General features: G+C 40.1%; 1 protein-coding gene across 1 annotated transcript in view; it reads left to right on the top strand.

Moving 5' to 3' along the window:
- Positions 1–13,179, top strand: part of LOC126065071 (ATP-binding cassette sub-family C member 12-like) — a 38,441-nt gene extending 25,262 nt beyond the window's left edge. Inside the window, 3 exon segments of the mRNA XM_049864737.1 lie at positions 4,272–4,420; positions 12,894–12,959; positions 13,069–13,179. Of these exon segments, the coding sequence (XP_049720694.1) occupies positions 4,272–4,420; positions 12,894–12,959; positions 13,069–13,179 (326 nt within the window).
- The last annotated feature ends 262 nt before the right edge of the window (positions 13,180–13,441 follow it).

The following is a 13,441-nucleotide window of genomic DNA, read 5'->3' as shown; positions in this document are numbered from 1 at the left end:
GAATTAACAAAGCCAAAAGCTGGTTCTTTGAAAAAATTAACAAAATTGATAAACCATTGGCTAGACTGACTAAAGAAATACAGGAAAGGAAACAAATAACCCGAATAAGAAATGAGAAGGACCACATCACAACAGAACCAAATGAAATTAAAAGAATCATTTCAGATTATTATGAAAAATTGTACTCTAACAAATTTGAAAACCTAGAAGAAATGGATGAATTCCTTGAAAAACACTACCTACCTAAACTAACACATTCAGAAGCAGAACAACTAAATAGACCCATAACAAAAAAAGAGATTGAAACGGTAATCAAAAAACTCCCAACAAAAAAAAGTCCTGGCCCGGACGGCTTCACTGCAGAGTTCTACCAAATTTTCAGAGAAGAGTTAACACCACTACTACTAAAGGTATTCCAAAGCATAGAAAATGACGGAATACTACCCAACTCATTCTATGAAGCCACCATCTCCCTGATACCAAAACCAGGTAAAGACATTACAAAAAAAGAAAATTATAGACCTATATCCCTCATGAACATTGATGCAAAAATCCTCAACAAAATTCTAGCCAATAGAATCCAACAACACATCAAAAAAATAATTCACCCTGATCAAGTGGGATTTATACCAGGTATGCAAGGCTGGTTTAATATCAGAAAAACCATTAATGTAATCCATCACATAAATAAAACAAAAGACAAAAACCACATGATCTTATCAATTGATGCAGAAAAGGCATTTGACAAAGTCCAACACCCATTTATGATAAAAACTCTTACCAAAATAGGAATTGAAGGAAAATTCCTCAACATAATAAAGGGCATCTATGCAAAGCCAACAGCCAATATCACTCTAAATGGAGAGAACCTGAAAGCATTTCCCTTGAGAACGGGAACCAGACAAGGATGCCCTTTATCACCGCTCTTATTCAACATCGTGTTGGAAGTCTTAGCCAGGGCAATCAGGCTAGACAAAGAAATAAAAGGTATCCGGATTGGCAAGGAAGAAGTAAAGTTATCACTATTTGCAGATGACATGATTATATACACAGAAAACCCTAAGGAATCCTCCAGAAAACTACTGAAACTAATAGAAGAGTTTGGCAGAGTCTCAGGTTATAAAATAAACATACAAAAATCACTTGGATTCCTCTACATCAACAAAAAGAACACCGAAGAGGAAATAACCAAATCAATACCATTCACGGTAGCCCCCAAGAAGATAAGATACTTAGGAATAAATCTTACCAAGGATGTAAAAGACCTATACAAAGAAAACTACAAAGCTCTACTACAAGAAATTCAAAAGGACATACTTAAGTGGAAAAACATACCTTGCTCATGGATAGGAAGACTTAACATAGTAAAAATGTCTATTCTACCAAAAGCCATCTATACATTTAACGCACTTCCGATCCAAATTCCAATGTCATATTTTAAGGGGATAGAGAAACAAATCACCAATTTCATATGGAAGGGAAAAAAGCCCCGGATAAGCAAAGCACTACTGAAAAAGAAGAAGAAAGTGGGAGGCCTCACCTTACCTGACTTCAGAACCTATTATACAGCCACAGTAGTCAAAACAGCCTGGTATTGGTACAACAACAGACACATAGACCAATGGAACAGAATTGAGAACCCAGACATAGATCCATCCACGTATGAGCAGCTGATATTTGACAAAGGACCAGTGTCAATTAACTGGGGAAAAGACAGCCTTTTTAACAAATGGTGCTGGCATAACTGGATATCCATTTGCAAAAAAATGAAACAGGACCCATACCTCACACCATGCACAAAAACTAACTCCAAGTGGATCAAAGACCTAAACATAAAGACTAAAACGATAAAGATCATGGAAGAAAAAATTGGGACAACCCTAGGAGCCCTAATACAAGGTATAAACAGAATACAAAACATTACCAAAAATGATGAAGAGAAACCCGATAACTGGGAGCTCCTAAAAATCAAACACCTATGCTCATCTAAAGACTTCACCAAAAGAGTAAAAAGACCACCTACAGATTGGGAAAGAATTTTCAGCTATGACATCTCCGACCAGCGCCTGATCTCTAAAATCTACATGATTCTGTCAAAACTCAACCACAAAAAGACAAACAACCCAATCAAGAAGTGGGCAAAGGATATGAACACACATTTCTCTAAAGAAGATATTCAGGCAGCCAACAGATACATGAGAAAATGCTCTCGATCATTAGCCATTAGAGAAATGCAAATTAAAACTACGATGAGATTCCATCTCACACCAGCAAGGCTGGCATTAATCCAAAAAACACAAAATAATAAATGTTGGAGAGGCTGCGGAGAGATTGGAACTCTCATACACTGCTGGTGGGAATGTAAAATGGTACAACCACTTTGGAAATCTATCTGGCGTTATCTTAAACAGTTAGAAATAGAACTACCATACAACCCAGAAATCCCACTCCTCGGAATATACCCTAGAGATACAAGAGCCTTCATACAAACAGATATATGCACACCCATGTTTATTGCAGCTCTGTTTACAATAGCAAAAAGTTGGAAGCAACCAAGGTGTCCATCAACGGATGAATGGGTAAATAAATTGTGGTATATTCACACAATGGAATACTACGCATCGATAAAGAACAGTGACGAATCTCTGAAACATTTCATAACATGGAGGAACCTGGAAGGCATTATGCTGAGCGAAATGAGTCAGAGGCAAAAGGACAAATACTGTATAAGACCACTATTATAAGATCTTGAGAAATAGTAAACCTGAGAAGAACACATACTTTTGTGGTTACGAGGGGGGGAGGGAGGGAGGGTGGGAGAGGGTTTTTTTATTGATTAATCAGTAGATAAGAACTGCTTTAGGTGAAGGGAAAGACAACACTCAATACATGGAAGGTCAGCTCAATTGGACTGGACCAAAAGCAAAGAAGTTTCCGGGATAAAATGAATGCTTCAAAGCTCAGCGGAGCAAGCGCGGGGGTCTGGGGAACATGGTTTGCGGGGACTTCTAAGTCAATTGGCAAAATAATTCTATTATGAAATCATTCTGCATCCCACTTTGAAATGTGGCGTCTGGGGTCTTAAATGCTAACAAGCAGCCATCTAAGATGCAGCAATTGGTCTCAACCCACCTGGAGCAAAGGAAAATGAAGAACACCAAGCCCACATGACAACTAAGAGCCCAAGAGACAGAAAGGGCCACATGAACCAGAGACCTACATCATCCTGAGACCAGAAGAACTAGTTGGTGCCCGGCCACAATCGATGACTGCCCTGACAGGGAGCTCAGCAGAGGACCCCTGAGGGAGCAGGAGAGCAGTGGGATGCAGACCCCAAATTCTCATAAGAAGACCAAACTTAATGGTCTGACTGAGACTGGAGGAATCCCGGCGGTCATGCTCTCCAGACCTTCTGTTGACACAGGACAGGAACCATCCCTGAAGACAACTCATCAGACATGAAAGGGACTGGTCAGCGGGTGGGAGAGAGACGCTGATGAAGAGTGAGCTAATTATATCAGGTGTACACTTGAGATTGTGTTGGCAACTCTTGTCTGGAGGGGGGATGGGAGGATAGAGAGAGAGGGAAGCCGGCAAAATTGTCAAGAAAGGAGAGACTGAAAGGGCTGACTCAAGACGGGGAGAGTAAGTGGGAGTAGGGAGTGAGATGTATGTAAACTTATATGTGACAGACTGATTGGATTTGTAAACGTTCACTTGAAGCTTAATAAAAGTTATTATAAAAAAAAAAAAAAAAAAAAAAAAAAAAAAAAAATTTGTCTCAATTAGTTGCCAACATTCACGAGTAGGGCGATGTCTCATAAAAATCTGAATCTGAGACTCTTCCAAACAATCGCAGTTAGCAAATACTAGGCTCACTTGCCCACATGGCAACCACTGGCTGTCACTGAGGAGAGGCCACCCCTCTCAACCAGGCATGGGCTCCTCATTTCACCACATCCCTCACCCTTCCTCTGGTCCTACAAGCTGCCCACTGGCCTACTTCACGTTGCTTGTAAGGCATCTGAGTTTATGACTCCTGCCACACACAGTCATCAGGATGGGAAGGGGCCTTGGAAGTCATGGCACCTGACCTGTATGGCTGCTGGGCTTGTGCTCTGTGCGTTTCATGTACTCCCTCTCATAAAGCTTCACCACAGGAACTTCACAAACACTCATTTGAAGGAAGATGAGGGTGGGTTGAGACATTTATTAATGCTGGGGCTTGACATGCAGGATGAGGTCACGCTGGACTGCTTTCTATTTCACAGACATAAGGGAGAGGGAAAGGAAGTTACTGAAAAGAGCTGGATTTGTCCAAAGTAGAAATTCAGCTCTGGCGCCCATTGTGTCCACCATAGCCATTGTATTGGCATTCTCCTGCCACATCCTTCTGAGACGCAGGCTCACCGCCCCCGTGGTAAGAACCATCCCCAGATCTGGCCTCTTATTTGCACCCCAACCACAGCCAGCCCCAGGTGGGAAGCTCCTCCCCACCCTTTCCTGGCAAGGCGTCAGAACTGTGTCTAATGGTTTGAACCCACGCAGCCACTCCAGTAATTGTAATTTGGCACATAAAAGTCAATGAACATAGGAAAAGAAGAGTAGGCAAATCTAGGTGGACTCATACTGGAAGAATTGCACCAAAGATCAGGGACCTCAAGGGGAGAGGAGAGATGAACTTTGAGTAGCCAGGATACTCTTGCTGGGGCATTCTCTGTGGGGCTGTTAGTTCCATTCCTGCCCTGTGTTTCTTTGTGAGGTGCTCATATTTTCTCAGGTTCTTGGCAGGTAATAGCTTACGCACTCTTAGGCTGAAATAAGGCATGAACCCAAAGCCACAATGAATGGCAGCAATGCACTGAAGTCTAAATGGAACGCTACCCAGCTATTGTGACTCCTTCCTATGATCCCAAATGAGCAAGCAAACAAAAATCTACCCAATAGCACACCAGGAACATCCATTTGAAACCAAACTGAGTACACATAGTTAACAGTTTTTTAAACAATGGATTCTGAAAAAACCTAGAGCAAAAACAAATTTCCTGAATGCACAGCTTATATTTCTTTGGGTTCAGAATCCCTAGCTTGCCCAGAGCCACAGCAGCAGTCGCTCAGTCCCAGGTGCTTGGTCACATCAGGCATCTCACAGCAGCCCAGGTGCTCTGCCAACCCAGGGTGGACTTCCAGGGCCAAGGTGGGGCTTTGGGACTTGGCGGAGTTGAATTCTCTTCGGGATGTGTTTCAGACCAGATATGAAGGGAGCATCCTTCCTCCTGCTCCTAACAAAGTCACTAGGCTTAGTGGAAGCCTGAGGCCCTGTCCATGGGGCCCACTCAACATCAGGCAGGATCACTCCAAATTTGCTGAAGGTGGTTGTGTCATTAATTTCTTCAATGGGTGGCTGGGGAAAAAAAAAAAAATAGAGGCTGCTAATTACAAGTCGGACAGATGAGATGTGATCGGAGGCATGAGATTTTGTGCCCCTGGAGCACAAATGGAAGCGAGAAAACTTGATTCCATTGAGGCTCTGAGATACTAACTACCCACCATGCAGGCTCAGTGAGGAAGGCCCCTGACCCTGGTGTGTAGGGTGGCCAGGCCCCGGGAGGGAGAGTCAGAAGTCACTCTCCAGCAGCCGTCGTGGCCCAGGGAGGTCTTTCCAGGAGGCTCTGTGTTCGTGTTTGAGGCTGAATTCGGTTGGAAAAATATGCTCTAGCCTTGAAGGTTCAAATGCTTCTGAAGCAACTGAGAATGAGATGGTTTAGGAAACTATGCATAGAATTTCTTTCTTTTTTTTTTTTAAGTGAAAGTTTACAGAGCAAATAAGTTTCCCATTTGATAGTTTCTATGTAAAGTGTTCCATGACATTGGTTACATTCTTCACAATGTGTCAGCACTGTCCCTATTTCTTCCTTTAGTTTCTCATTTCCTTTTGTCCGGATTTCTACCCCTTCCTGCCTTCTCATTTTGCTTTGGGCAAATGTCCTTTTGATCTCATATAATTGGTTGTTCTAAGGCACACGTTCCTCTCAGGTGTTTTTGTTTATTTTGGGGGACTATCTATTGTTTGGCTGAAAGGTGGTCTTCAGGAATGGCTTCAGTTCCAGGTTAGAACAGTGTCTTAGAGCCATACTCTTGGAGGTTTTGCCAGTCTCTGCCAGACCAGTATGTCTGGTCTTTTTTGTGTGAATTTGACTTTTTGTTCTACATTTTTCTTCCTCTCTGTCTCGGACCTTCTGTTATGACCCCAGCCAGAGCAGTTGGTAGTGGTACCAGGCATCATCTGCTTCTTCAGGTCTTGGGGTTGTATAGGCTGTGAATCATGTGATCCATTACTCCTTCGGACTAAGCGCTTCCTTAAGATTTTGATTTCTTCGCTCTCCTTTGCTCTGGATGAGAAGAGGCCTATTGTTGTAGCTTAGATGGCTGCTCACAATCTTTTAAGATCCCAGACGCTATTCACCAAAGTAGGACGTAGAACATTGTCTTTATGAACTACGTTGTACCAATTGACATAGATGTCCCCCAAGTCTATGGTCCTTTGCCTTCAAGCCTGGAAACTTCATCCCATGAGGTGTTTGGTTGTGTCTAAGAAGTTTCCATGACTGTGCCCCTTGTGTGCTTTATTGCCTATACTGACCTCCCCTATTTTTATACTATACTGATATACATGCAGCACCTATAATTATGTATGTAGAAATATACACCCAAGCCTTTATCTGCAGGTGAGTGTGTTCCCTTACACCCTCCTGCGTTCATAAATTATTGTTTAATACTATTCTGCCATTCATAAATTATTCATGTGTATACATTCTTTTTTTATACATGTATGCATTCATAAATTATTGTTGGTTAATACTATTGTTGCGGGATGGTCTTTGTTACAGTAATTACCATAGCTGCCTTTATTCCTGCATTCCCCTGCATTCCTTTGCTTTGTCATGTTGTGCTGACCTCCCCTATACTATGTATTGCCTTTCCCTTCACCTATATTTTGGGTTTTTTTTTTTTATATTGACTTGTGTCTTCTATCTAGTTGGGAAACTCTGGTGGCATAGTGGTTAAGTGCTATGGCTGCTAACCAAAGGGTTAGCTGTTCAAACCCACCAGGCACTCCTTGGAAGCTCTATGGGGCAGTTCTACTCTGTCCTATAGGGTCACTATGAGTCAGAATTGACTCAACAGCACTGGGTTTGGCTTTTGGTTTTTTCTGTCTAGTTAGTAATTTTCCCTTCCTCCCATCCATGGTAACCATCAAAGAATTTTTTTTTTTCTGTGTATAAACCTTTTCTTGTTTTTTTTTTATTTTTTTATAATAGTGGTCTCATGTAATATGATCTCATGCAATAGTGGTCTCTTTGTGGTTGACTTATTTTACTCAGCAAAATGTCTTCCAAATTCGTCCATGTTATGAGAGATTTCGCAGGTTCATCATTATTCTTTATCATTGCATAGTATTCCGTTGTCTGTATGTACCACAGTTTGTTTATCCATGCATCCAACGATGGGCACTTAGGTTATTTTCATCTTTTTGCTGTTGTGAATAATGCTGCAATGAACATGGGTGTGCATATGTCTGTTCATGTCATGGCTCTTATTTCTTTAGGTTATATACCTAGGAGTGGGATCGCTAGACCATGTGGTACGTCTATTTCTAGTTTTTTAAAGAAGCGCCATACCATTTTCCATAGAGGTTGTACCATTTTACATTCCCCCCAGCAGTGTATAAGAGTTCCAATCTCCCTACAACCATGCCAACATTTGTTGTTTTATGTGTTTTTGATTAGTGCCATTATTGTTGGTGTGAGATGGTATCTCGTTGTAGTTTTGATTCGCTTCTCTCTAATGGAGCTCTGGTGGTGCAGTGGGTAACTGTTCAGCTGCTATCCAAAAGGTCGGCAGTTTGAATCCACCAGCTGCTCCTTGGAAACCCTACGGAGCAGTTCTACTCCATCCTGTAGGGTCACTATGAGTCAGAAACAACTCAATAGCAATCAGTTTTTAAATGGCTAATGGTTGAAACCATTCCTTCATGTGTCTGTTAGCCACCTGAATGTCTTCTTTAGTGAAGTGTCTGTTCATATCCTTTGCCCATTTTTTAATTGAATTGTTTGTCTTTTTGTTGTTGAAGTGTCGAAGTATTCTACTAGTTTTAGAGATTAGGCCTTTGTCGGATACGTTGCAGGCAAAAAAATTTTCCCAGTCCATAGGTTCTCTTTTTACTCTTTTGGAGAAGTGTTTTGATGAGCATAAGTGTTTAATTTTTAGCAGGTCCATCTTCTGCTTGTTTGTGCATTTTTAGATATATTTGGTATTCTATTTATGCCATATATTAGGGCCCCTAGCATTGTCCCTATTTTTTCTTCCACGATCTTTATAGTTTTGGGTTTTATATTTAGGTCTTTGATCCATTTTGAGTTAGTTTTTGTGTATGGTGTGAGTTTTTTTTTTTTTTTTTTTTGGTCAGATATGGGTCCTGTGTCATTTTTCCACAGATGAAGGATATCCAGTTTTGCCAGCACCATTTGTTAAAGAGACTGTCTCTTTCCCTTTTAATGGACTTTGGCCCTTTGTCAAAGATCAGCTGTCCATAGGTGGATGGATTTACATCTGGGTTCTTAATTCTGTTCCATTGGTCTATGTGTCTGTCATTTGTACCAGTACCAGGCTCTTCTGACTACCACCACTGTATACTAGGTTCTGAGGTCAGGTAATATGTGGCCTCCTAATTTGTTCTTCTTTAGTAATGCTTTACTTATCCAGGGCTTCTTTCCTTTCCATGTAAAGTTGTTGAGTAGTTTTTCCATCTCATTAAAGAATGCTGTTGGAATTTGGATCTGGATTGCATTATATCTGTAGATTGTTTTGGGTAGTATTGACACTCTAACAATGTTAAGTTTTCCTATCCATGATCACCATATGTTTTTCCATTTATGTAGCTCTCTTTTGGTTTCTTGCAGTAGTGTTTTGTAGTTTTCTTTGTGTGGGTCTTTTACATCCCTGATTAGATGTATTCCTAAGTATTTTATCTTTTGGGGGGCTGTTGTAAATGATATTGTTTTCCCAATTTCCTTTTCGAAGTTCCCTTTATTGGTGTAGAGGAATCCAACTGATTTTTGTATGTTGAGCTTGTACCCTGTCACTTTGCTGAATCCTTCTGTTGGTTCCAGTAGCTCTCTTGTGGAATCTTTGGGGTTTTCTATGTATAAGATCATATCATCTGCAAATAGGGATATTTTTACTTCTTCCTTACCAATTTGGATACCCTTTATTTCCTTTTCTTGCCTTAGTGCTCTTGCTTGAACTTCCTGTAAAATGCTGAATAAGAGTGACCATAAAGGGCTTCCTTGTCAGGTTCCCATTCTCAAAAGGAATGCTTTCAGTCTCTCTTCATTGAGAATAATGTTGGCTGTTGGTTTTGTAAGAATATCCTTTATTATGTTGAGGAATTTCCCTTCTATTCCTATTTTGCTGAGAGTTTTTTTCAGGAATGGGCGTTGGACTTTGTCAAATGCCTTTTCAATGTCAGTTGAGATAATCATGTGGTTCTTTTATTTATGTGGTGGATTATGTTGATTTTCTAATGTTGAACCATCCTTGCATGTCTGGTGTGAATCCTAGCTGGTCTTGATGTATTGTTTTTTTGTTGAATTCTATTGGCTAGGATTTTGTTGAGAATTTTTGCGTTTATATTAGTGAGGGATATTGGTCTGTGATTTTCTTTTTTAATAATGTCTTTGCCTGGCTTTGGTATCAGGGTTATGCTTGCTCCATAGAATGAATTAGGGAGTATTCCTTCCTTTTCTATATTCTGCAATAGTTTGAGTAGAATTGGTGTCAACTCTTCTCTGAATGTTTGCTAGAATTCCCCTGTAAAGCCATCTGTGCTGGGGCTTTTTTGTTGTTGTTATTGGGGTTTTGTGTGCGTGTATGTGTGGGTGTGATCCCTTCCATTTCTTCTTTTATTATGGGTCTGTCCAAATTTTCTCCTTCAGCTTGTGTTAGTTTAGGAGGTAATGTGTTTCTAGAAATTTGTCCACTTCCTCTAGGTTTTCAAATTTATTGGAGTACAATTTTTCATAGTATTCTGTAAGGATCCTTTTTATTTCAATTGATTCTGATGTAATGTCACCCCTCTCATTTCTTATTCAAGTTATTTGCATCTTCTCCTGTTTTCCCCTTGTCTCTTTGGCCAGTGTTTTGTCAATTTTATTGATCCTTTCAAAGAACCAGCTTTTAGCCTTGTTGATCCTTTCTATTGTTTTTATGTTCTTTGTTTCATTTATTTCTCCTCTAATTTTTATTATTTCATTTCTCCTGGTGACTGTGGGCTTCTGCTGTTGCTCTCATTCTAATTGTTTGAATTGTAGGGTTAATGCTTTGATTTTTGCCCTTTCTTCATTTTTGGTTTGTATGTTTATTGTTATAATTGGCCTCTAAGCATTGCTTTTGTTGTGTACCAAAGGTTTGGGCATGTCGAATTTTCATTCTTTTTTGATTCTACGAAATTTTTGAGTTCATCTTTGATTTTTTTCTATTACCCAGTAGTTTTTAAGCAAGGTGTTATTCAGTTTCCATGTACTAGATTTTTTTCCTTGGGCTTCCTGTTATTGATTTCTACTTTTATAGTGTTGTAGCATTGTGATCAGAGAAGATACTTTGTATTATTTTGATGTTTTTGAATTTGTTGAGGTTTGCTTTGTGGCCTAAAATATGGTCTGTTTTGGAGAATGATCCATGAGCATTGGAGAAAAATGTGTACCTTGCCGCTGTTGGGTGAAATGGTCTTTATATGTCTATAAGGTCGAGTTGGTTGGTTGATTGTAGTATTTAGAGCTTCTGTGTCTTTGTTGAGTTTCTTTCTAGTTGTTCTGTCCTTCACCAAGAGTGGTATATTAAAGCCTTCTAGTATATTTGGGGAAGTGTCTATTTTTCGAGTGCTGTTAGAGGTTTTTTTTTTTTTTTTTTTAAGTGTATTTTGGAGCTCTGTTGTGTGCATATATGTTTATTATGGTTATGTCCTCTTGGTGGACTGGCCCTTTAATCATTATATATTGCTCTTCCTTGCCTTTTATGGTGAATTTTACCTTAAAGTCTGTTTTATCAGAGATTAATATTGCCACTACTGCTCCTTTTTGGTAATTTGTTTGGTTAATATACCTTTTTCCATCCTTTAAAGTTTAGTTTATTTATATCTTTGTGTCTAAGGTATGTCTCTTGTAGATGGTGTATCAGTGGGTCATTTTTTTTTTAATCCATTCTGCCACTCCCCATCTTTTTACTCATGTATTTAGGCCATTTGCATTCAGCGTGGTTCCTGATACGTATGAGTTTATTGCTGTCATTTTGTTACATTTTGTGTGTGTGTGTGTGTGTGTGTGTGTGTGGTGTTGACAGTTTCTCTGTTCTGCTTAATCTTCTGTGCTGAGTTCTTTTTGATTTTGGCTTTTCTCTTCCCTTCTTCATTGTTATTCGCTTCGTGTGTACTGAGTCTTTATGATTTTTTTCTTTTATATATTGATGAGTAGGCTTGTTAATTGTCTTTGTGGTTACCCTGAAATTTACCTTTATCTTCCTAAGTTTAAAGCAGTCATTTATTTCTTGATAGCACCTTGACTTCCTCTCCATATGGAAGTTCTAAACCTATACCCTTTATTCCCTGTTTATGTTTTGAAGTGGTTGTCAATTACAGATTGACATCTCTGGTTCCCTGTTTTCCATCTTTTACGTTTATATAATTTTGAGACTTATCTGGCTGTTGTCATGTGTTTTAATCTCAAGTTGTTGACTGCTGTTAATTTTCTGTCAGAAGGACTCCCTGTAATATTTCCTGTAAAGTTGGTCTGGTTTTTACAAATTCCCTTAATTTGCATTTATCTGGAAATGTCCTAATTTTACCATCATATTAGAGGGGTGATTTTGCTGGATATAAAATTCTTGGTTGATGGATTTTTCTTTCAAAGTTTTATATATGTCATCCCATTGCCTTCTTGCCTATACGGTTTGTGCTGAGTAATCAGAGCTTGGTCTTATTGATGCCCTGTTGTAGGTGATCTTTCATTTTTACCAAGCTGCTTTCAGGATTCTTTCTTTGTCTTTAGTTTTGGAAAGTTTGATTTTGATATGTCTCGATGTTCTGTTGGGATCTATCCTGTAAGGAATTCATTATGCTTCTTGGATGGTTATCTTCTTGTCTTTCATGATATTGTGAACTTTTCTGTCAGCAGATCTTCAACAATTCTCTCTGTACTTTTTTGTTGTCCCTTCCCTTCTGGAATTCTGATCACTTGCAAGTTATTCCTCTTGATGTTGTCCCGTATAACTCTTAGGCTTTCTTCATTTTTTTTTGTCATTGTTCCTTGAACAGATTAGTGTCAAGGGATTTGTCTTGTACCCCATTATCCTGTCTTCCATTATTTTGATTCTATTCCTTTAACTTTCCATTGAGTTGTCTATTTCTGAAATTTTATTGTTAAGCTTCTGGATTTCTAGTTGCTGTTTTTGTATGGTTCCTACTGGTCTATTTGTTTTGTCATTTTGTTCTTGTATATCTTTCCTAAATTCTTCTAGTGTTTTGTTTGTGCTTTCCTTGTTTTTTTCTGTGTTTTCCATAGTTTTGTCTGTGTTTTCCTTGATTCCCTTGAGGACCCTATACATAAGTTCTTTCAATTCCTTATCAGGAAACGCCAGTACCTTTTCTTCCTCAGGGAAGTTTTCTGATTCTTTATTTTGATGGCTTGCTGGGGCCATCTTGCCCTCCTTCTTTAGGTGGTTTGCTATTCTCTGTTGTCTCTGGGGCATTAAGGGGATATTGAATTTATTTTTTAATTGTATAATTGATTGCTGGATCCTGTTTTTCTGTTTGTTTTTGTTTTGATGATTCCTGGCAGGTGTGGCTGGTATGGTGCTCTGGTCGCTGGACTGGCCATGCTGGAGTACTGCCTACCTGCCTCCAGGTGAGTGGGGTGATGGGTAGGTGTGGAAGATTGTGTCTCTGTTTACTGGTCTAACAGGGCTGCTGAGGGTGGGTTAGTCTGGCTTTGGCCTCGGCCTGTCTTTGGTTAGGTGGTACAGGAGTGGAGAGTGGTGCCCTCCTTGCAGGTAGAGTGGCCAGTGTGGTGGGTGTGGCATGCCAGTGGGGATGTGGCTGTCACCTCTTACCAGTTGGGGGTGTGATTGAGTGATGGAGGGTGGCAGCTGAACATGTGCACAATCACCCTACCTCCACCTCCTCCTGGGCAGGGGGAGGGAGGAAAGAACAGCAGGTGGATGTGCACTCAGTTATGCAGCGTTTACCTGTCAGTAGGTGGGGAGATGGAGAAAGGTACGGCAGGCAGCTATGTGTACACTCGCTCCATCTCTGCCTTGTGCTGGGCAGGGCGAGGGAGGAAAGCACCTCAGGGGAGATGTGCATGTAGTCGTGACTCCTCCACACCTT

This window comes from Elephas maximus, chromosome 21, assembly GCF_024166365.1.
Source record: "Elephas maximus indicus isolate mEleMax1 chromosome 21, mEleMax1 primary haplotype, whole genome shotgun sequence".
Classification (NCBI taxonomy): Eukaryota; Metazoa; Chordata; class Mammalia; order Proboscidea; family Elephantidae; genus Elephas; species Elephas maximus.
The sequence above is the reverse complement of the archived record's forward strand: the minus strand, read 5'-3'. Positions and strand labels throughout refer to the sequence as shown.